The sequence below is a fragment of the Acartia tonsa genome, chromosome 10 (genome assembly GCF_053477335.1).
Source record: "Acartia tonsa isolate MP-2025a chromosome 10, ASM5347733v1, whole genome shotgun sequence".
NCBI lineage: Eukaryota > Metazoa > Arthropoda > Copepoda > Calanoida > Acartiidae > Acartia > Acartia tonsa.
In genome coordinates this window covers 45428736-45453739 of record NC_137269.1, presented here as the reverse complement: position 1 = coordinate 45453739, position 25004 = coordinate 45428736, and the positions used below count along the sequence as shown (strand labels likewise).

The 25004-nt window shown below is 30.7% G+C and overlaps 1 protein-coding gene across 2 annotated transcripts in view; it reads right to left on the bottom strand.

Annotated features, from left to right (window-relative positions):
• The window catches only part of LOC145330148 (uncharacterized), a 199265-nt gene extending 185184 nt beyond the window's left edge, over positions 1 to 14081 (bottom strand). For both annotated transcript variants that reach the window (XM_080174733.1, XM_080174734.1), the window contains exon 1: positions 13693 to 14081. In XM_080174733.1, the coding sequence (XP_080030859.1) occupies positions 13693 to 13891 (199 nt within the window). In that variant the 5' untranslated portion in view covers positions 13892 to 14081. The remainder of the gene's footprint in view (positions 1 to 13692) is intronic.
• Between the last annotated feature and the right edge of the window lie 10923 nt (positions 14082 to 25004).

Below are 25004 nucleotides of genomic sequence, written 5' to 3'. Positions count from 1 at the left end.
GATGGAATAAAGTAATAATCTGTATCTAAAGGATAAGAGAGATGAAATAAAGTAATAATCTGTATCTAAAGGATAAGAGAGATGAAATAAAGTAATAATCTGTATCTAAAGGATAAGAGAGATGAAATAAAGTAATAATCTGTATCTCAGGGATAAGAGAGATGGAATAAAGTAATAATCTGTATCTAAAGGATAAGAGAGATGAAATAAAGTAATAATCTGTATCTCAGGGATAAGAGAGATGAAATAAAGTAATAATCTGTATCTCAGGGATAAGAGAGATGGAATAAAGTAATAATCTGTATCTAAAGGATAAGAGAGATGAAATAAAGTAATAATCTGTATCTAAAGGATAAGAGAGATGAAATAAAGTAATAATCTGTATCTCAGGGATAAGAGAGATGGAATAAAGTAATAATCTGTATCTAAAGGATAAGAGAGATGAAATAAAGTAATAATCTGTATCTAAAGGATAAGAGAGATGAAATAAAGTAATAATCTGTATCTAAAGGATAAGAGAGATGAAATAAAGTAATAATCTGTATCTAAAGGATAAGAGAGATGGAATAAAGTAATAATCTGTATCTAAAGGATAAGAGAGATGAAATAAAGTAATAATCTGTATCTAAAGGACAAGAGAGATAAAATAAAGTAATAATCTGTATCTAAAGGATAAGAGAGATGGAATAAAGTAATAATCTGTATCTAAAGGATAAGAGAGATGAAATAAAGTAATAATCTGTATCTAAAGGATAAGAGAGATGAAATAAAGTAATAATCTGTATCTAAAGGATAAGAGAGATGAAATAAAGTAATAATCTGTATCTAAAGGATAAGAGAGATGGAATAAAGTAATAATCTGTATCTAAAGGATAAGAGAGATGAAATAAAGTAATAATCTGTATCTAAAGGATAAGAGAGATGAAATAAAGTAATAATCTGTATCTAAAGGATAAGAGAGATGGAATAAAGTAATAATCTGTATCTAAAGGATAAGAGAGATGGAATAAAGTAATAATCTGTATCTAAAGGATAAGAGAGATGAAATAAAGTAATAATCTGTATCTAAAGGATAAGAGAGATAAAATAAAGTAATAATCTGTATCTAAAGGATAAGAGAGATGGAATAAAGTAATAATCTGTATCTAAAGGATAAGAGAGATGAAATAAAGTAATAATCTGTATCTAAAGGATAAGAGAGATGAAATAAAGTAATAATCTGTATCTAAAGGATAAGAGAGATGAAATAAAGTAATAATATGTATCTCAGGGATGAGGGAGATGGGAGATTAATGATCACTTGAATCTTGTAATAGTTGGGTATCTATTCTATCGTTTTAAAGACAGATTTCCACAGATAGTAAAATGAAAAACATAAAAAATCAATTTTCAGTTTTGTTGGCCCCTAAGGTTCAAAGGCCCAGTCTAAGAAAACTTCATATTGTGATTTCTCATTTTATTATTCTTGATAAATTGATCATAATGCAATACGATGCATGTTTTTTTAGCATGACTCAAAACCGGTTCTAATCCAGAGTACTGATCAGTTTTGAAGCTATACTGGAATGTCCAATTAATCTGTATGTTAAAAGAAAAATACATACAAATAATTAGATGTCCAATATACAGCATTCGATAATAAATGGACAGATAAATAAACAGATAAATAAACAGATAAATAGATAGATAGATATATAGATTAATAACAAAAGGAAAATGTTAAATCTTCATTATTGAAAAATTTGACATTTAAAGCTTTTCAGGTTTTCAATCTTTTACATAATTTAGATAATTTTGGGGAGGCCAAAAACATAATTACCAAATCTAATTCTACTACTTCCAAAAAATAAATTTTTTTTTTAATTTTTACGTTTTTCATTTTCAAAATAACATTCCTTATCAAATTTTATGAAGAACTATTTTTTAGTAGCGAAGCTACACTATAATTCGAAATGTCCGTCTGTCTGTCCGTCCGTCTGAGACAGAATAGGGGAAACGTAATTTTTCGGCTCCTATAAAAGATATTAAGATTTGTCAGTTGGTTGGGGTGCTAGATTGATTCCTACATTTTTCATGATTTTCTCAACTCCTATTCAACATAGACGGCTGAAATTTTGAGGGATTGAATACTTTCATATTCTGCATACTTTTATCAAGTTTTATCGTGATTTTCTTATTGGTTGTGGTGCTAGTTCGATGCCTAGATTTTTAGATTTTTATGGTTTTCTTTACTCCTATTTGTGATAGATATTTTGAGCTTCGCTACTTATGGATGTTGTCATCATTGTTTACCATATTTTTGACAAAATGTTGATTTGAAGTTATACTCTTGTGATTTATGCAACATTTAATATCTTAAAACTTTAAAATGTCACAAGGATAAGTAGCTCATTAAATAGCCCGAAACTAAGTTAGGACTTCTCAGACAAAGGTAGTGCAATCAAAGGGTTGGTTCTCTGTTGGATGATACTTAACCTAATATCCACCATTGATTGGGCGTTCGAGTATTGCATCCCATTACGAGCGGATGATGTCCTTGGGTTATCTAGATGATCACTTGAAATCGAAGAATAATCCTGCCCCAATTAAATAATAGGTAATAATAATAAAGCTCAACAAATAAATTAAACACACTTATAAAAATAACTTTTATTGTTAATCATGCTTCTTTTTTGAACTATATTTAGTAGACCAATTTTCCTCAAGATTAAACTTTTTTCCGCCAACTGCAGCAGAAAAAAAAATAGAGGGATAAAGGAATAGTTATTAATTTTCTAAAAATAACAGGGAGGGAGGGGACATTAGCGGGGATCTTAAGGGATGAGACAATGGACGACAGTTGACGTACATTCCCAAAAATGATGCACAAAATTACCCCTTCTGTACATAAAAATGGGTGGTTGAAACATTTGAACTAATTGACGCTACAAATCAAAATTCACTTAAGTCCCCAAAGTTGTTAATCTAACGAATGAGATTACGTTATTATAAAACTTTGGGGACTTGTGTACGTAATGAAAAGCCCATTGTCCCCTCTTTCTCTGGGACATTTGGACTAAGAATTACACTGGTTCTATAACCGCGTTATCTTATTCGTTGGCTCAAAAACTTTGAAAACTTTTATTTAATTTTAACTGGTTGGCAGTGTCTAAACTTTTCAACAAATTGTTTCAATCTAGACAAAAAAAGAAGTCATTTCGCAAACAGATATTTGCGGAAAATTGGAATTCTTTGTAATAAGTGATTGCAATTTATCTTAAAGGTCATTAAGGCCATAATCCCTTCATGTGCGTAACGAGCTTCTTTAAAGCGAAGCTTTTCTATAATTTGTCTTTCATACATGAAAATGATTAAACTTTTTATAATTTTGTGTATAAATATATTGCAATTTGATAATAAAAAAACACAAGCCATTTTCAATTTAGCCAATTTGGGCTCTGCTTAAAAAAGAAAAAACAGAATTAAACCATCCAAGGCGCATCCAAAAATTGAACTGTAGAGACAACCCATGGCCGCTTAGACTTACTAAATAGCTTCGAACCATTCTCTTACAAGTGCAACGTAATTATTTGGTTCTTATGTTTTGAAAACTTTAAGCTTTAAATATAAAGTCTTACTAATTAGATATAAAAAAAAAAACTAGAAACTCTCAGAACGATAATTAATTAACGACTTTTAAAAAAATATTTTTAGCTCCGTTATTTTTGATGTTGCATATTATATCCTTGTTTAAAGTGTAGATTGCCAAAAGGAAAACTATGCTTTTAAAGAAAAGACTTTTCTTGCCTTAGAAAAGGAATTTGTGTTCATATATTTTTATGTTCCATTCTTAAATTCAAACATTTTCTATAAACTATTTTAACGAATTTATTAGTGAATAATTGTTAATCTGAATAGAGAAAAAATTAATAGATTGAATCGAAAGCTTAATTTTTGTGTTATGTCATATACTTTGGTATTATCTTTTTGATTCTCAGGATTTTTAGTAACAGTTATCATTTATTTAAGAAAGTTATATTGTATATTATATCATTAGCTTAATTTATTTCATTACAAATATGTTTTTTTTCTACGCTGTAGCTTCTCATACTTCCAGGAAAGGTTTATAATTAATTTGGAAGAGGGTATAACTACCCTCCAAAGACAAATCTTCCCTAAAAAAAGGCCACTACCGAATATTTTTCTTTTTAAATCTAAAATTCGTCGCTTCTTAAAATTGTTTGATAACAAAAACGTCCATAAAAAAGCTTGATGATAAAAATATAATAAACTTTACAGTACCAGATTGTCAAAAGATTACATTCAAAAAAATAATTACATGGCTTCTTAAGACATTGTAACAGCTGTTTAACAACAAACTTAAGAGCTGGATTATATTGAAATTATACTGTTATATTATTAAATTAATATCTCCAGAACTCACTTTTTAAAAAGAGGTGTTAATTAGGCGCTTTGTAAAAAGGCTGAAAAGAGAATTAAGATTCTTTGTTAAGAGCTAACATTAACTTCAACGCTACTGACTTTAGTCAAGGTTTATCTACACGGGAGGGAGGGGACATTGGACTGTTTATTACACTTATAACCAAAATTTTATAATAATGTTTTCTTATTCGTAGGCTTAAAAACTTTGAGGACTTTTATTGAATTTTGATTGGTTGGTTCAGTGTCCAATCGTTCAGTCACTAATTGTTATCAACATGGAATGGAAACTACATTAATTTATCGGTCATTGTCTTATCCCTTTAGATTCCTGGTTTATCTTTTCTTCTTTTCTATTCTTATGTTTTTTTTAGTAGCAAAGCTAATCTATACTCTAAATGTCGTCCCTCCTTCCGTTACCCTACGGAATGGGGTAGCATGATTTTCTCCGCTCCTATTCAAGATAGACGACTGAAACTTTGCGTCAACATTCCCATCGGACAGCAGTTCAGCAGCATTGGGCCACTTTTGTCTTTTTTTTGGTGTTTGTGTTCGATTTTAAAATTTTGTTGTTATTAAACATTGATCTACCTAATTATTGATTCCAGGGTCAAATTTGAAGAAAAAAATTTCTATCTATTACTATTTATCTAACACAGGCATATCTATAGATAATGGCCAATAAATTGATGTACAACATCCCAAACAATGATACACTAAATTAATCCATCTGTAGATTACAATTAGAGGTTAAATCGTTTTGACACTCAACTTAATAAACCAACCAATTGAAATAAAATAAAAGTTCCAAAAGCCAACGAATTATTTTATTTTAAAACTTCGGGGACTAGTGTAATAAACAGCCCAATGAACCCTCCATATATCAACATATCTATCCATTCATTTGTTTATATATACAATATCTAACTTTTCAAAAGTAACCCAGTAAGTCAAGAAGAAAGCATTGCTATTAATTTTCTGCTTATTTTGGCAAAGAACAATATCGTAGTGTTTGTTTAATGTAGTAAATTTTTTTGCTTTGATTTGTTTATTTTCTTATGCTGAATAACATTTTTTGCATATTTATATGATTTAGTCCATTAAACTGACTTTGCTAATATATTTCTACAAATATTAGGCAACTTGCCGGAGATACGGAAAGTGTCATGGGTGACGTCATAGAAATACGTCTAGAATAGGGATGCCAGGAGGAGTAGGAAAGGAAACCTCTAAAAAAGAGATGTATTTAGACTTATTTTTATGACGTCACACATGACACTTTCCGTATATCCGGCACGTTGCATGTTAGTACTACGAGGTTATATGAATATCCGCTGAATTAATACGATTTTTGGCGGATTTCTGAGGAAACCAAGAAAAATATCTTGGTCAAAAAATTGTGTCCAGGATAAAAAAATAAGAAAGGAACCTGTTTTTTGTTTGGAGAGAGAGTTCTGAATTTTTATATTTTTTGTGAAAAAAAAAGGATGACAACATTCATGTTAGGTAATCTTGCCTTTTTATAATAAGTAACGACATTGAGAAAGATTTTAGATTTTAATACAGTCTTAAGCTAATTATTTATATTTTGTATTATGGAAGTTTTTTTGAATTCATCTACATGATAAGGACTAAAAAACTTGGTAAATAAACTAAAATAATATTTAAGAATATCAACACAAAATAAAACATTTTGTGTTTGAATGTTTAAATTTGTTGAGCCAACAAATAAGAAAATGTTATATAACTCTAGGGACTAGTGTAATAAACAATGTCCCTTCCCTCCTTGCTATTACTAAAATGGTAGGTTAACAAAATTTGTCATTAATACTTTTGACTGAGAATAACACGTTATAGAAAAGCTACGCTACGTGAAGAAAAAAAAACCTATTAACAAATGATCATTATGGTTTTTGTTAGCTAGTACAACTAGTGCAGTTTTTAAATCCACGTCTTGGAATCACAATCAAAAAAAAAGTTTATATCCGATGGATAAAAACTAGTTCTCATCCATACTGAAAAATCATGTATTAAAAACAATTTTCCACGAATATAAAAAAAATCATAAATTACCATTTTTATTGTTAGCCACTTCAACCCCTCGTGAAATGCGGGAAAGTTTCATGCGTGACGTCATAAAAACGTTCTATTATCCATCTCTTTTTTAGGGTTTCCTTTCCCACTTCTCCTCTCAACCTTCCATTTTAGACGTATTTCATGACGTCACACATGAAACTTTCCAGCGATTCTTGACTCGTTAAGAGACTTATATAAAGCTTTTATAAAAAGCATATTTTGGTCAAGTTTTAAGACGTAACAAATTAACCATAATTTTTAAGAATTCTTTTATAAATTTATATAACCTAAATAGCTTCACAAAAATAATATTAAGCATACCGTAATATGTAACTAACAAAATGCAAAGTAAAATAATATTTAAAATGAAATAAGATATAATTGTTTTTGCATAACAGGCTTAAGCTAAAACAAATATGACAACATCCATAAGTAGTGAAGCTTATAGATGAAAATATTAATATTAAACGGAATGACGGATAGGCATTGTGAGATATAGAGAGTTTTTCTGGTCAGGGTTAAACGGACAAACAACGGTATAAAAATATCTTTTCGTTGCCCAGGGAAGGAGAGGACATTCGGCTGTTTATTACACAAGTCTCCAAAGTTTTATAATACCGTTTTCTTATTCTTTGGTTTAACAACTTTGGGGATTTTTGTGAATTTTGATTAGTTGGTTTATTAAGTAGAGTCTCCAGACGATTCAACCTCTAATTGTAATCTACAACAGGGGTGATTTTGTGTATAATCATTGAGAATTTGCATTAATTTATCGGCCATTGTCTTATCCCTTTAAATCGCTAGGAAATAGTCACAACACAATTAAAACATTTGTTTCAAATAGTAGCCGAGATGATACAGTTTCTGACATACAGCCGGACTTTTTAAATCGTAGAGTTGCTTTGCTACAAAAATATGAACAGTTGCAGAAAAATGTTTGCTTTACATGCTTCGAAAACTTAAATATCCGAATGCAGCGAAAGATCACTGTAACAGCTAAAAGAATTGATTATTATAGAGAATATTTACTACAAAATATCTTATTGTCTCAGATGATATTTAGAATTGCACTAAATGCAATTATGAAGATTATAAAGATTATAAAGAAAACTAAAACAACTGGTTTTTAGTGGCGTAGCTACTTTATAAATTGAATATGTGTGTTAGTTTTGAAATGAAAATTTTTGTACACATATTCATTTACATTTTATACCTATAACTTTTATCCCTATATAAATAAAGAAAAATATACCTTAAAATGTTATATTGTTATCAGTGGTTACGCCCCTAGAGGCCCTTAAGGGGACTTTAAGAAGAGGGGGGGGAAGTCAAATCTCAACTTTCATTCAATAGTTATAAGTTTTCCCAGGACCTATGAGAGGCTTCACAGTAAAGAAGAACCATATCGGTTAGGTAGTTGGTTGCAAAATTCGGTACAAACAGACAGACAGATAGACAAACATTTGGGTCCTTTTTTTATAATTATCGCTTTGCTTAATATGGATATAATTGTCCACGTTTTATCACAATTTGTGGTCTAAAATTTTCAAAGTTGTAAACCATTCGAATTTTTTATATCTTCAGCTAGAACTTAGTTTCTTTCATGGATCTAAAGGGATAAGACAATGGCATATAAATTGATGTACATCCCCAAAAGTGTATTACAATAAGTGGTCGAAACATTTTAACACTCAACTTGATCCAATGAGCCAACAAATAAAAAGCCTCCAAAGTTGTCAAGCCAACAAATAAAATTATTTAAATACTTTGGTATTAAATTGGTTGTAGGCTTTTTTTTCCAATAGACGCAAGTTAACCCTACTCATGAGATATATTTGGTTTAATACAAAAAAAACCTTACTACTTTACATGTTGAGATAGATAATTGGATATCCATTTAAATGTAAATCATTTGTTATCAATTTAACTATCTATCTATCTATCTATAATAGCAAACAAACGATGCTAAAAACCTTTTCTTTGTGCAAAAAATGCTTAGTGTGTAAACACACACACACACACACATACACACACACACACTCAGACACACACATACACACTCACACACACACACCACAGAAAGATAAAGATTAGTCGAAGAAAACATTTTAAACAAAGCCCCCTTTAGTGCTTAGTATGTCTCCTCTTTCTTATACAATAAATTATCTATCTAACTATCTTTCTTAAAGCCGTAGATGCTCTATAATTAGGATTTGTAATATTGTAACATTTTCAACCTAATGCAATATTGTGGCATGTTGAAATCGCCCTATTGATTTTGAACATTGCATAATGTTTTCTGTAATGAATTTCATCTCTATTGACACCAAATTTTCTGGGTTCTATAATTTTTTGCTATTGGCTTATTTTTCATTGTTAAAATGATGATTCTTTAGACGACCTAGCATAAGAAAAGCATTTAAAAAATACAACATGGAAAGGGGAGGGGATGGATTAAGTCTATTTTGTGTCTGTTTTTTGCTTTTCTTTATGGATATTGTCATCCTATCTATCTATTTATCAAACCATTACAACAGCAGAAACCCCAAACCAAGAAGTTAAAAGGAACTGCTAACCATTGAACTACCCCATGCCCCACCCCTCTAACTATAAAGCTACCCCCCCCCCATGCCCCACCCTCTAACCATTAAAGAACCCCATGCCCCATCGCACCCCCTCCAAGCCCTGCTTGCCCCATACAAGACCTATTGAACTGATGAAGGAAGATGTCCATCATAACTATTTTCGGTTCGATTCGCCCCATCTCTTTATGCATTCCCCTTTGAACTGGATTTTTCTGGATTATCTATTCCAAAACTTGATAGCGATAAGGTGTTTATACAAGTGCGCCAATGTTTTTTTTTATAAAATTGTTAAAAAATGACATCTGTTTGGTTTTCCTTTGCAATTAAGCTTTTTTTAGGTACAGGGAAGGTTTTTAACTATTTTGGGAGAGCGTATCTCTACCCTCCCAATTTTAAATCACACCCCCAATTTTTTTTCTGAATATTTCTTATTAAAACTCAGTTAAAAAGTAGAAGGGCGGTTGACTTATCCCCCTCCCACCTTAAAAACACCTAGAGGCTTCTTGGGGGGCGTCCGTTGCCCCTAGTCTTTCTTAAAATAAAAGCTATGTCTTGCATTTTTTTCAATTAGGTGTTTGATCACGAATTTCATATGGTAAAAATATTTTTCTTTTTTAATTGTTATCCTAATAAGATAAAAGTTATGCTTGAAAATTGTTTTAATAGCTATTATTATATGTTGCATTTTTAGATAAACGTGAGAATTGCGTTCAGAATTGCGTCAGAATTTGCGTCATTTGCGTCATTTCAATTTTCAGATTTTTATTACCCGTCATCATTGAACTATACGACGGTAATATTGTCGTACAATATAACCAAAATTATAATTTAGCTTGTTTTAAATAAAATAAACATTCTTAAGAACGAAATCACATTAAATCGAAATTTTTTTCTCTCGATTAGAGACTCCTACGTAACATTGCAAAGTATCGTAGAATATTGATAGAGACTCCTTCGAAACATTGCAAGGTATAGTATTATTTTTTTAAAACCAAACATTTTAAGTGCCACTAGAGGCCTCTAGGGGCGTAGCCGTTAGTACATAAAAAAGTAACAGGATGTCTTTATGTCTTTGTATCTCAATAACCGCTAAACCGATATAGTTCTCCTTTACAGTGAATCTGTTTTTGGGTTCAGGATAGGTTTATAACTTATTCAGGGGAAGGTACCTCCAACCACCTAAATTAAACACCCTGTAACCCCCCTACCTTACCTCTTCCTTCTATAAAGTGTCCCTAGAGGCCTCTAGAGGCATAGCCGCCGCTGATGTAAATATATTGCTTATTTTTGCAGTTTTGATTCAACATATACCAATACGATCTTAGTACAGCGAACTTCCAAAACACACACACACACACTCACACATATGCTTTACAGAGGTAAATAACGTAAGGCTTTTGCACAAGCAAGGGATGTGTGTGTAAGTGTGTGTATGTGTATGTGTGTGTGTGTGTGCAATGGTGGTAAAAAAGGGCTCTCTAAAATGTTCTCCAAAAAATCTGGTTTCATCTCAGTAAAGTCACATCATATATCGTATGTCATTAAATGTGTGTATTAACAAAATCTTTTAAAATTATACAATTTGTGTTATGTTAAGTTTTTCCCCATTCTATAAATTTTTTCTAGTTTGTTATTCGCAGAAAATTATCTATAATACGATGCAATACATGGTAATTCGGTTTAGCTAGGAACCGGTTCTAAAACAGCAGATATTAATCGACCTTAAAGCCATAAAGGAATGACTTAATAATTGTAGAAACAAAAAAGACCACAGATTTCAAAACTTCGCCCCTAGTCTCCAGAGAAGATTAAGAAAAGTAAGGAAAATAGCTTAAAACCACTACAGGACTTCTTTTTAAAAAATTTCTGGAAAAGTACAACCTCTACGGATCAGCAATTCCTAAGATCCTAATCTTCAGAGAACAAAACTTACTACTTTATATAGGATTAAAAACCTATCTTCATAATAGCTTGACATACGTCAGAAAAAAAAGTAACTTTTTCTAGAGCTTTAATAATTTGTGCTATTCTTTTTTATACTTTGATTACATCTTTAATTGGAAATATGATAACAATAATGTATTAGAAAATCACCTTAAAAGCAAGCTTTTCTATACTTAGGGTATGTTCATACGTCCTCAACAGACAGCTCTGTTTGTTAATATTGGGTATGCTAGAATTGTTCAATCGATTTCAAGTCATTTATTCTAGGGACAATTGCAACTTGGCAGAGTGGTGGTTTCCTCTCCCATAATAGATTTAAACCTTCCCAGGACTCATGAGAACCTACATTGTAAAGGAGAATCATATCAGTTCAGCAGAATTACAGAGTTCCTTCGATACACTTAGACATCCTGTTACTTTTATATAATACTATTTTTTATTTCTTTTACAATGTAAAAGCGCTGTCTCTATTTATTCATAATGATATATTTCGCTTTTAAGGATGTTTTCATCCTTGTTTTCTTGTACTTTTCCTGTATTCATGGTTCTCTAAATTATCTTTTTTCGTCCATCTACGTAAACATTATAACATCAATTAGTCCTCTGTATTTATGCCAATTAACCTCTGGAATCTTAAGGGATAAGGGAATGGACGATAAATATTGTTTGAATATATTTAAATTATTAGTGTGAAAGTTAAAACACTGTCACTGCGGGACGTTGCCGTTCCTGCAACTGGCATAAATACAGTGGATGTATTTTTGTCAAAATTGTTTGTCTAGATGTAAATTCGACAGTAATTTGCCATATATCGTAGGTACCCTGACAAATATACATCTAACACAGGCATTTAAACATCCAAAATTGTCAATTATACATCTATTTCTTGCCAACTTCACATCTAAATATTTTTATTTGTAATAAATACATCTTGTACATTTTTATCAATAATAAACAATAGTAAACTGTATAGTAGATATTAATACTACAAGAATATACAATGTTAAATGTTTAAAATCACTGCTAGTTTGAGCCAACTAATAAAGCAAAAATAAAAGTTCCCAAACTTAACTTTTGAGCGAATTTATTAAAGAACATGTTAATAAAACTTGTCGTTTTTTTATTGCTTTGCCACTAATGTACAAAATCATTGTTGTTGGTTACAGAGAGGAAGGGGGCATTGGGCTGTTTAACACACTATTCCCTAAAGCTTTATAAAAACGGTTCCTAATTAGTTGGCTTAACAACTATGGGAACATTTGGTGGATTTTGATCCAAGTGTCCAAACGTTTCAACCACTAAATGTCTTGTAGAGAAAGGTTTGTTATTTGTGGATCTACATTAAATAATCGCCCATTGTCTTATCACTTTAGATCCCTGTGTTGGTTATACTTATGTAAATACTGTCGATAACATATGTATTAATGGTATAATGTTAATGGTTCTACATCATTGTGTAGGGGAAAAAACATTCAGTCAGTAAAAGCACAAAAAATACTAAAAGCCAAATGATGTATGTATCTCTTGTTTATATTTTCATGATGCTCAATGTTTTCTTAACGACTCTAGTTATCTTCTTAGATATGTTTATATTTATATTTTAAAATATTTTTATTAATCTATTTCCAGTATGGCTTAATAATATCCGCTGGATTAGAACCTGTTCTCAGCCGTATTGAAAAATTATGTATAGAATCGCATTACAGATAATTTTCTACGAATAAAAAAAACATAAAGTTAAAACCAGTTTTGTTAGACCAGACATTCGGCCTCTCAAATCTGACTAAACTTGTTTTAATCTTTAACATTCACGGAAAGCTGTTTATAATACGACGATGGGATAAATAACTATTATTATTTTGATTTTGATTTTTTGTTAGGATCTACATATATGAAAAAATAGAAGAAAGAAAGAATAGCTGAAATTGTCAGTGAAGATTCCTGTGACAAATGCGTCCTTAGTTTATACGTTGTTTTGTCCGTCTGTCTGTCAGTTATGATTCAAAAGACATTAACCTTTTTTTAAGGTTCCGTGATTTTCTTTGAGTTTTGTATATTTTCTCTCTATCTTTTTTTTTGTTATTACCAATCAACATCTGATATATAACTTACTTTATCCGTTTGTCCATTCTAAAATGTTTTAGTGCTTTGCTACTTAAGGATGTTGTCATCCTTGTTTATATATTTCCCAGTGGCTGCAACCCTAGCATCTAGGGGCTCTATATTTAAATGGTTAAGAAAGGGCAGAAAAATAGCCTAAACCATACCAAGACTTATTCAGAATAATGATATAGCCGAAACCATATGTAAGAAGCCTCACTATAAAGGAGAACCATATAGGTTTAGCGATTAGTGAAATCCTTTTCTACAGACTAATAAAGCTATATGATAGGATATATGTATACATATTTCTTTCGTATATATAAATGTTATATTTTAAGTATATATTATTACATCATATACATTATACATACATGCATACATGTATTTTAAGAGAAAAGTTTCTTAAAGTTTAAAAACTTTTTTTATTTATATATTTTTTAACAATTCAACATTTTTCCATAATTTAATATATGAAAAATCAGATTAAATGTGAGTAAAAAAGCAGCCTAATTTTGCCCAAGTCAGCACAATTTTGAGACACAGAGAAAAAAAACAAAGTTCTCACCAGAAACAGAAACCGTTACAAGAACAGTCTGCAGAATATTCACTATAAGCAGGCAGTAGGGCCATTGCCGTTTCCGCCGCCGCCGTTCACATCTAACTTTTTGCTGCGGCGGCTGACTCGTCGCCGTTATAGCATATGTGGGGGTGACGGGGTGGATTGAATCCCCCCCAACAGCACCCCCATTTTTCTTCAACACCATTTTCACTCCCCATGGAGATTTATATGTATATTATTTTTCATCACTCTAATATGTATAAACTAATTTTTTGTGTGTTATATATAGAAATATAATGATTTTTTTAATATCACAAACACACAAAAAGGCTCACATGAGTGTAAATTTAAAGTAATAACAATTGGGTTGGTTGCCTGCACTGCTGAAATGGTCTCCACCAACTAGTGTGAGTGAGAGAGGGCGCCCTTATACACACTTATACTAGTCCCCATAGTCTTCAAGTATTGGTTGTGTCACACTAAAATTGCAGCCCTATCCAAGCAGCAAGTCAAATGTTCTATGAGTTGCGGAACCAGGCAGAGATATCTCTTTTTCTCTCTCTCTACAACCCTAACCATCTCTATCTTCCTATCTCTCTCTCTCTTTCTTTCTCTCTTTCTCTCTTTCTCTCTCTCTCTCTCTTTCTCTCTCTCTCTCTCTCTCTCTTCCTCTCTCGAAGTAAGAGCGATACAGGGATCTAGGAGTAGGATAATGAATAATAATTAATAATTCCCACATATAGCTTATTTTTATAATTATATTTTTGTTAGTTTATAACCATTTTGGGATGTTTATTGTATAGAGTGTGGAAATTTTAAATGCCATTGCCCACTCACCCCCTGGTATTATGTATATATAAACTGAGTTAAGTCAAAACTGCCTCCTTTATCCCCCCCACTTCCCTTTACTCTACCACACTATAGGAAAATTGCATAGTCTTTAATTTAAAACAGGTGCAACATAAAATTATATACAAATCAATCAAGAGAATTTTTTATTTTATATTTCATTTACCTATATCCTAATAATAAAATTTGAAAATAACATGTTTCATAATAAAAGATATTTTATTAAAATCTTTTTTTAGCAACTTTTACAATAATAATTATTAAAAGTAATGAAAAAATCTTTTGAAAATTTCAAAATATTCAAATTTTTTGAATTCATTTTTTTTTTTTGCTAAAAAAACAAACATTGTAAGATGAATGATATCAAATTTTCAAGAAAAACTACCACAGTTTTACTTCTACAATACAATCAAAAAATATATTAAAAATGTATTAATTTAAAATATACTTATATAAACTAATATCCTAATATAATAACAAAACAGTAAACATCACTTTTTTTACTTTGTTCATTGTTTCATCTAATTGTAAAAATTTTCATTATTAGTTTAATATCAAAAGGTCTACAAATATTTTACTGTGTCTCTTCTATCTTCCTCCCTCCCCTCTTTTCTTGAAACCATAGTGGGAGGTAGTAGAGTGGGAGGTTTGAGGGGTGGCTTGGGGGCTGGTTTTTGCTAACTCTCAGTCACAATTCTCTGACTGCCTATTTCAAGCAGGTATTCAGGCATTTAGGGACAGATAGTAAGGAGATAAATATAATGAGATGACTAGACAGGGGTATAAGGATAAAAAAGTAATTTCAGTAGGTATTTAGGGATTTATGGACAATGGATCTACAATAGATAGATAGAAAATAAACAATTGACTTTTAGATAGATGGACAGATTTTGGGACAAACAGATAAATACAAAACTTATTATTGATCTTAAAAAAGATTGATCTACAGGAATAAAAGGATAGAGCAATTAAGTTTTTATTATCTCTCAGTCACAATTCTCTGACTGCCTATTTCAAGCAGGTATTCACGCATTTAGGGACAGATAGTAAGGTGATAAATATAATGAGATGAATAGACAGGGGTATAAGGATAAAAAAGTAATATCAGTAGGTATTCAGGGATTTATGGACAATGGATCTACAATAGATAGATAGAAAACAAACAATTGACTTTTAGATAGATGGACAGATTTTGGGACAAACAGATATCTACAAAAGATAGATAGAAAACTTATTATTGATCTTAAAAAGATTGATCTACAGGAATAAAAGGATAGAGAAAGTAGGTTTTTAATATTTCTCAGTCAGAATCTTGACTGCCTATTTAAAGCAGGTATTCAGGCATTTAGGGACAGATAGTTTGGTTAGATGGATAAAGATATCAATCATTGCGAGATAGATAAACAATGATATAAGAATAACGGCAATTTTATTTTGTATTTGGATTTTAAGCAATTTTTTAACCCTCCTCTATCCCATCGAATATAGAACCCCTAGATGCTAGGTATAAAGCCGCTAGTGGATATAAGATAAGTTTTTGCTAAATCTCAGTAATAATTTCAAGATAGATTTATACAAATAAAATATAACCAGGGATTTAGAAGAGATATGAAAAATTATACTAAATCAGGGATATAGAGATAGAGAGGAACTTAATATTCCTTATCTATTTTTAAAAGCGAAGCTTTTCTATAATTAGGGTCGGTCCGTCCGTCCGTCCGTCACGGTCACATTTTTTCGTTAATTTAGACATGTTAGAATTGTCCTATCGATTTCAAATGGTTGCATGGTGATTCCTTTAGTAATTAGGTACGATTTAGAAAGCGTAGCAACTCTATAATCATTACCAAAATGTCCGTACGTCCATTTTAAACATGTTGATTTTTTTACTTTTTTTTAATAGCTTTTTCGTTAATTTAGGCATGTTTGAATTGTCCTATCGATTTCAAATTTTGCATGGTGATTCATGTAATAGTTAGGTACGAGTTAGAAAGCGTAGCAACTCTATAATCATTACCAGAATGTCCGTACGTTCATTTTAAACATGTTGATTTTTTTTACATTTTTAACAACAAATTTGCATGTGACCTAATTATCCGATTGGTCTGATTTTTTGGTATACTTATTCCTGGGACAACAAAGCACAATATTATAAGCGAAGCAACTCTATAATCAAGTCCTAAAAATGTAAGTATGTCCATAATCATTATCCTGTATCAAGCAGTTTTTCAACAAATTTACTTACAATTTTGCTTTGACTCTTATACATTTGCATTCTGATTATTCAGTTCTGACACAATATAAGTGTTAATGTCCGTTTGTCCTAACGTTTCAGTGCTTCGCTTTTATGGATGTTGCCATCCTTGTTCTATATATTTATATTGTCTAATTGTGCCTATACATAGAACCATAACAAATATATCCGTCTTCATATCTTTTCTTGGTATTTTTATAATTCAGCACAAATTTATGTATAGCTAAATATCCACCTGGCTATTGTTAGACTATTCGTACAGTCAACAGTTAGATCATCAATGCATTGCATAACCTTTGTTTATAAGTTCTTACTGTGTATGGTATATAGTGCCATTGTAATGTTTATGACTACTGTTTTCGGGACCAGGCATTACCCCCTTTCGTTTTATGTTCTTGCAATCAAACAAAGATATAAAGAATCGATCATTTTGGTGTATAAAATGTATAATTTTGAATGATAAATAATTGATTACCTAAAAAATTAATTTCAATTAATGGTGAAGAATTGTTTTTGTGTTATTTTCGATACCTACATTCATGGATTGCTTGATATCTAGACATATAGGGATTATGAAACTTTTTTTCTATCCTCCTGAAAGTAAGAACCACCCAACAGACTATAATATAGAGTATTACCAAAATCTGAGAGGTAGTGCAGAATAGTAGTCTACTTGTCAATTAATAAACCAAATCTTTAACGTGGCTAACTCTAAAATGTTTGTTCCTCTGGCTGCAGAGTTAAAACTCCCTACTGTGTTCTTTTTTACGTCATGAATAATATAGAAATATACTGCAGCATTAGTTAATTTTTAATATTGTAAAGAAAACCATTAGAAGGTATATAACAATATCAATAACCTAACCAAAATAAATATACATATAAACAAGGATGACAACACCCATAAGTAGCAAAGCTCTGAAATGATAGGACAAACTAACAGTAACACTTGTAGAGTGTTAGAACCGAATAAGCAAAACATAAATCTATAAGTCGAAACAAAATTGTACGAAATTAGTAGCTAAACTGCTTGAATACCAGATACTGATTTAGGGCATATTTACATTTTTAGAACTTGATTATAGAGATTTTTCGCTTATAACATTGTACCTTGTTGTATAAGGAATCAGTATGCCGAACATAATATAAGTATATCACATAAAAAGGTTTAAATCAACATGTTAAAAATGGACGTACGAACATTCTGCTTGATTATAGATTTGCTACGTTTCCTAAATCTTAAGTACTGTTATAGGAATCTTCATGCAAAGTTTGAAATCGATAGGACTTTTTTACTTTACTGAAAATTGAAAGAGAGGTTTCGAAGGTATCTTAATGGATAAGACAATTGCCGATTTACATCTCCAATGATATTTGTAAAAATTAACCCTTCTGTAGATTTCAAAAAGTTGTTGAAACGTTTGGGCACTCAATTTAATGTACCAAACAATTAAAATTGAATAAAAGACCCCAAAGATGTTAAGCCAACTATTGTTTTTCATAACTTCAAACCTTAGTTTATAGGACAATTGTCTGTGTCTGTAATTACAAGGGAGGGAGGGAACGTTGGACTGGAAATTAATCTTGTCTCCAAAGTTTTGTACTTATGATTTCTCATTCGTTGGATTTTATTAAATATTCAGTGTCCAATCTTTTAAATAGATAATTTTTAACTTCAGATAGGATAGTTTTGTTTAACAACATTGGAAATGTATATCAATTTATCTATAATACAAAAAAAGAATTATGTCTGTCCTTCCCTTAAGATCTTGGTAAACAATGAACTGATTGGATTCTACTCTTCAGGGAATATTCCTACTGGTCCTGTGGTGGTTTTAGGTTAATTTCTTTGGGAGTGGGACACCCCAGCCCCCCCTCCAATTTTTTAAAGAATTTTTGCGCATATATTTTGCGAATTCGCAATTTATTTGCGTAAATTTGCGACCAAATCGCAATTTTTTCGGCTGGGTAGGTATTAGAAGAAATAATAATTCCCATACTAACATCATTTTTTTAGGCACGTACCTGATGTTTTTTTTAATTACCTCTTGGGGCACAGCCCCTAGAAGCCAGAGGCGAAGCCGCTAGAAATCCATAATCTTATCCCCTAATGTCCCTGATTATTATGAAACAATAGGCAATAAATGATAAATAGGAAGAGTAGATAGCACTAATGATATCTTCAACTAGAATAATCATCTTCATGAGCAGCGCAGCACAAATTAAAACATTTTCCGGTATCGCTTCGAAACCGATTAATATCCGCTGGATTATAACCGGTTCTCAGCCATACTGAAAAATATCCCTTTTTCTACGAATATAGAATGTAAAATCGAAAGATTTAAACCAGTTTTTAACCAATGTAATCAGCATTTCGAGGGTAAACGAAACTGGCATTAATCTTATAATTGTACATTTTTATATATGCGGAAAGCTCTTTATGATACGATGCGATTTATGAATCGAACCTTCATTTTTATTTCAGATTTTTCTCTTTGAAGGATGGTGGTCCTCTCCCCCGAAATAGTTTTAAACCTTCCCATGAAAAGCTTTACTGTAAAGAAGAACGATATAGGGTTAGCGGTTAGCGAGATCCTTCGGTACACACATTCTGTTACTTTTATAAAAGGATGTACGGACGGGCAAACCTACGTTATAAAGTAGCTACGCTACTAACAAGGATCATTGAATTCATAGCTTGCGCAGCTGAGCATGACTAATAAGATAAAATTCAGAGTAATCAAATCTAAGATCAGAAAGTTATTGTCGATTAAACATTTAGGGAGGGATTAATTGACTTTAAATTAATCTTTCCCCTTATACGTTTTATTGCTATTAGAATTGTCCTATTGGTTTCAAACTTTCAACTGTATAATGTTATTATCTATTTTTGGAACAATCATTCCTAAAACAAAATGTACAATTATATAAGCGAAGCATGTCTATAGTCAAAGTCCTAAAATGTAAGTGTTTTCTTTAAAAAGTTAAGTATTCATTTTCGTTTGTTCTATCGTTTCAATTGCTATGCTTTACTTTTATTGATGTTGTCATCCTAGTTTATATAAACCTTCTGAAAAAGATCTAGTAACTTATAGAGAAGCTACTCTCCTTATTTTAAACAAAAGCTTTTTATTCTTCATGGTTATTATACAATAATTAAAGGTTAAAATAAAATGCATAAGTTAAATAATCTTTTTTTTAAGCGAAGCTTTTCTATAATTAGGTTCGATCCGTCCGTTCGTCCGTAACAAACAATTATAATTTTTCGTTAATTGAAACATGTTAGAATTGTCCTATCGATTTCAAACTTTGCATGATGATTCCTGTAACAATTAGATACGATTTTGGAAGAGTAACAACTATATTATCCATTAAGTCATGAAAATGTAATGTGTACCCTAAACAGCATCCTGTAGCATAAAGTTTTCCATCAAATTTACTTACAATTTTGTTTAGAATTATTCTTTATTATTCTGCATATTCAGATCTGACACTCTACAAGTTTTGGTGTTCGTTTGTCCTACCATTTCATTGCTTCGCTTTTTAGATGTTGTCATCCTTGTTTTATATAAGACTATACATACATACAGAACATTTATTTGGCTGTTCTGTTTCTTGGTTGGCCTTTTAACAAGTCCTTAGCAAGGACAACCAAGCTTTGGTTTTGGGTGTGTGTGAAAATCTGGATGGGGGTGGGGCAAAGTTGCGCGCAAAGGATCTCACTAACCTCTAAACCGATATGGTTCTCATTTACAGGGTAGTCGTATAGAAAGTAGTAAAATTGTTTTGTAAGTTAAGATTCAGTCTACCAATACTGATTGGGTTCTTCATGATCGAAAAACTGTAGATTCTTTTAGGCTTTTATATATTTAATAAGCAGAGCCTCGAGATATGATGCTTGTGGCGCAGCCACTGCAAAATAATTAAGTCTAAACTAACTTAATGTTAAGGAAAGCCTAGTACTTGTCTAGTTACGGGCTACAATCAAATGTGAAGCAACTAAGCTAAAGGCGAAGCAATAGAATAAAGGTGCATGTGGATTAATATTTTATGCATATTTAATGGTATTCTGCACCGCTATAAAATAACTAGAGTTGGCTCGATATAACTATCTCACTATTGGCTAGTTTTCTATAAGTACATATCTATTTATCTATTTAAATTTTCCTCCCTCGCCATTACTATCGTAAATATTTAATATTTTAAATGATTTTAAAAAAATTTCTTCAATTATATTTTTTATTTACATTACCATCACCAAAGGGTTAATATGATTAAAATTTTAGTTTTAATATTTGAACACTACGGAAGTGTCGCAACAATCGAATTCTTTTAAAACAGAGTTTTCTTTGATTTTCAATATTATGAACGTATATTTTTTGTTTAATAAATCAAAATTAAATACGTCAATGTAATTCAAACATCAACATGGATTGAAAAACTTTATTTATTCCATAAACAAATAGAATAAAGGTTTTATCGCTTTGGTCAATGAGAATTTAATGAGGATTATTGGAGCACTATGAGTTTTGAACATTTGTTCCTTGGAAAACTTGAGCTCATTTATAGACATTTAATTCCTATATAGATCTGACATGGATCTTGAAGCAATAGAGCAGGCTGTTTTGTACATGTTAAAAATTGGAAGAATCTATTAAATAAAAGTTATCGCAAATATACTTAGTAAATAATTGCCCAATTAATAGTTTGCCTTATAAATAAACGATCTTATAAATCTATCTATTCCATAATTATTAGAATGGAGTTATCAATTTAATGAAAGAATAACGATGAACAAGAACAATAATGTTCAATATAAGCGGAAAAATTTTAAGATAAACGGCAAATACTCTTTGATTTGAGGACATTTGTTTATAGGTGCCAGTTGTTAATTTTTTGCCAAAACTGTCCTGATACAATTTATGTCATACCTCTGATATAGCAGTAATAGATAAAAGTTTTAATATTTTATAATAATTTTATAAATTTACATACATTCCCAATGATGATACATAAAATTACGTTTTCTGTAGATTACAATTAGTGGTTGAAACGTTTAGACACTTAATAAACTAACAAATCAAAGTTTAATAAAAGTCCCCAAAGTTGGCCAACCAATAAAAAAACTTTATTATAAAACTTTATTATAAAACTTTAGGGACTATTGTAATAAACAGCCCAATGTCCCCTCCCTCCCCGAATAATAATTATTTTTATTTACTTCATTAGAATTATTTAGCAAGAAAAAGAAATTGGTCAACAAAATTACCACATCTATAGATTAAAATCATTGGTGGAAAAGTTAAGGCATTTGAACCAACCAATCAAGATTCAATAAAAGTTTTTATACTAACGAATAAGAGAACGTGTTTTAAAAAAGACTTAAGGGACCAAAAAATTTTTTAATGCAATGACCTCTTCCTCCCTGGCAAAGATGAAGGAAGGGAATAAGATTGCTTTCAATATGTTCTTTAGTGTGGCCCAAATGAAGGTCTAAATCGCTTTTCAATGTGCGTTAAGTAAAAATAGGTTATGCATTGTTTGTAGATTTTAGCCCTATAATAGATTCTAAGAAAAAATCTATCGCTATCTCGTCAAATGCATTTTTATTTTCATTCTTTCTTCCCCAATTAATATAGCCCTACACCAAGATATAAAGCAAAACATCAAATTTTCTGTCTGTTTGTTTACAAACATTGAAATAAAATATTAAAATCACCAGGAATAAACATATGAAGAAAGAAAGTATTAAATTTATTTATGTACAATTACAATAATTTGGGAAAGCTAATTCATACAGCAAAATCATTGAAGAAAAATAATTAAAGATATGCCTTACTCTTTATTCCTGGTTTGATAATAAACAATCAAATTATTTTTTGCAATATTAATTTTTTTATTAGTATCCTTTTTTTTTAAAGTTGGATAAGAGAATAAGTGTTTTACATATTTTTTTACCTTCATTTAATTTTTTATTTAAATAAATTGTCTCTTTATTGGCGACAATGTCTGTTGAGCCATGAAATTTATTAAAAACTCTTTTTCCTATTTTATGTCTTTAAAATGTAGATTTTTTAGAGTTTTTCATCATTTCTCTTCTCATAAGACTAATAACTACTGTTTTAGTTCAATTTCTTACACAAATTATCATTTTAAATAAAACAATGTTTTTAGACGTTTTTTGGAATTATTCGGCAGGAATGGCGGTTCTGTCTACTTTTTATGATTGCTTTATATTTGAACTCTTGTTACATTATTTTAGGTTGGCAGTTCTTTACTTATTTCTTGTTAAAATCATGAAAATATGAAGTTTTTGATAAAAAGCTTAAGATTGAAATTTCGAGATCAATTTTCATAGTAGAGAGGTCTAGTTTTCACTAAAAGGTCTACTTTTGAGCCGGTAACAACTTCAAGGTAGCCGCAAATTAATATGGTAAAGATTTAAAAATTCATGTTTTTTTGGGCCAGTCTAATGTTCTTACATTAAAACTAATTTTCATCTAATTCCAATTGTAATTGTAGCGTTGCGGCGTGAATATTGCAACGAAACGGGTGGCAGAACGAGTGCGAATTTTAGAGTAGCTCCATTAGTACTGATAAAGATAGCGGCTCATAAAGCTGCTTTACTCCCAAAGTATAAAAAAAAAACAATAGGTTTATAGTATTTATTTATTTATTTTAACCAATAACTGAATGACATGATAACATAATCACATATTCTATAACCCCCCCCCCCCCCTCCACCAACTCCAAAAAAAATATTTTAAAATCTATGTAATTTATCCCCATAGTAAAAAGGAAGTAGATTCCAGAAAAGGTTATTTTGTTTGATGAAATGTCGTATTAAGTGTCTAGTCCAAGACTTAAACTAAAGGAATCATCAAAAGAAAACGAAGTAGCGGGTTTTTTCGTATTTTCACAGTGCCTTTTTTTCTAATTTTAACCCTGCGGGGCCAATTATTAACATTTACCTAACGTAACATAAAATATCCTATCAAAAGCTACTGAGGAAATACGACGAAACCAGCTACTTTTGTTTTCTTTCCATGATCCAGCAAAAAAGCACTTTTTTGCTAAATTCTCTAGTTGCCCCCCAAAATATTGTTATGGATTAGCAATTTTTTTTATCGAACTTTCACAACTTTGTACAAACTGCTCAAAAACATGCAAAATTGTGAACCACCTCATTTGCCCTAAATATTATTCAAAATGCTTGTTTCATGATTTTCCTACGAAACAACAAATATTGCGGAAAGCTAATTTTAAAAAAATTGTGGATCATGGAAAGAAAACGAAGTAGCGGTTTTATTCTTACTTTCACAATAGCTTTTTTACTTTACTGAATACGTAATGAGAGGTTTTGTAGGTTTAAGAAATGGACTTGGGATAATTAGAAGTAAAAAATCTAGCAGTGTTTTTTGAGTATTTTGGTCACCTCATAATCATAGTTTCTCTTTTCTTCAAGTAATCAAATGTTTCACTTTATTTAAAACTAGGGGCTCTGCATTTGAAGTGAAAAGGTTGCTAGAAAAATTGCTTAAAACCATCCCAAAATTTTAGTCTGAAATAGAAGTGCCTAAACCCATCACAGGACCTATGTGAAGCTTACTTAAAGTTGAGAATCCAGTTGCATCACTAATTATTGAGATCTTAGGCTTCTGATAAAAAAAAACTCGGACTACTTTACATAAAAGTATTATTTTTGTTTGTTTCACAAAATTTATTTCTAGATTTTGCTTCAAGATTTAAAACTACAAAACCTATTAACTTTTAGTTTTCGTCACTATGAAGAAATATCTTTAAAATGTCAGTTAGTAATAGTATGATACATTGGCATAGAGTAAATATAATAAGAGATGGATATTTTAATAATTTTAAGATTTCCATTTCTTAGAGTATAATTAGTTGTAGTGCCCTTAGAAGCTAGGGGCTCTGTATTCAAAGAGGTTTAAAAGAGCAGAAAAATAGCTTAAAACTATACCTAGGCTTAATTATAGAAATATAGTAGCATAAAACCATCTAGGACCTATAAGAAGCTTCACTGTAATGGAGAAGCATGTCAGTTCAATGATTTGTTTGTTTGTATGATAATGTTAACCCCTGAATTAATTGAGTTCTCCACTTTAGTAATCTTTATATAGGTTCAAGAATGGTTTCGGGCAATTTTATTTTCCCACTAACCCTTTTAGTTTTCAAGGGATGTATCCGCTATTAT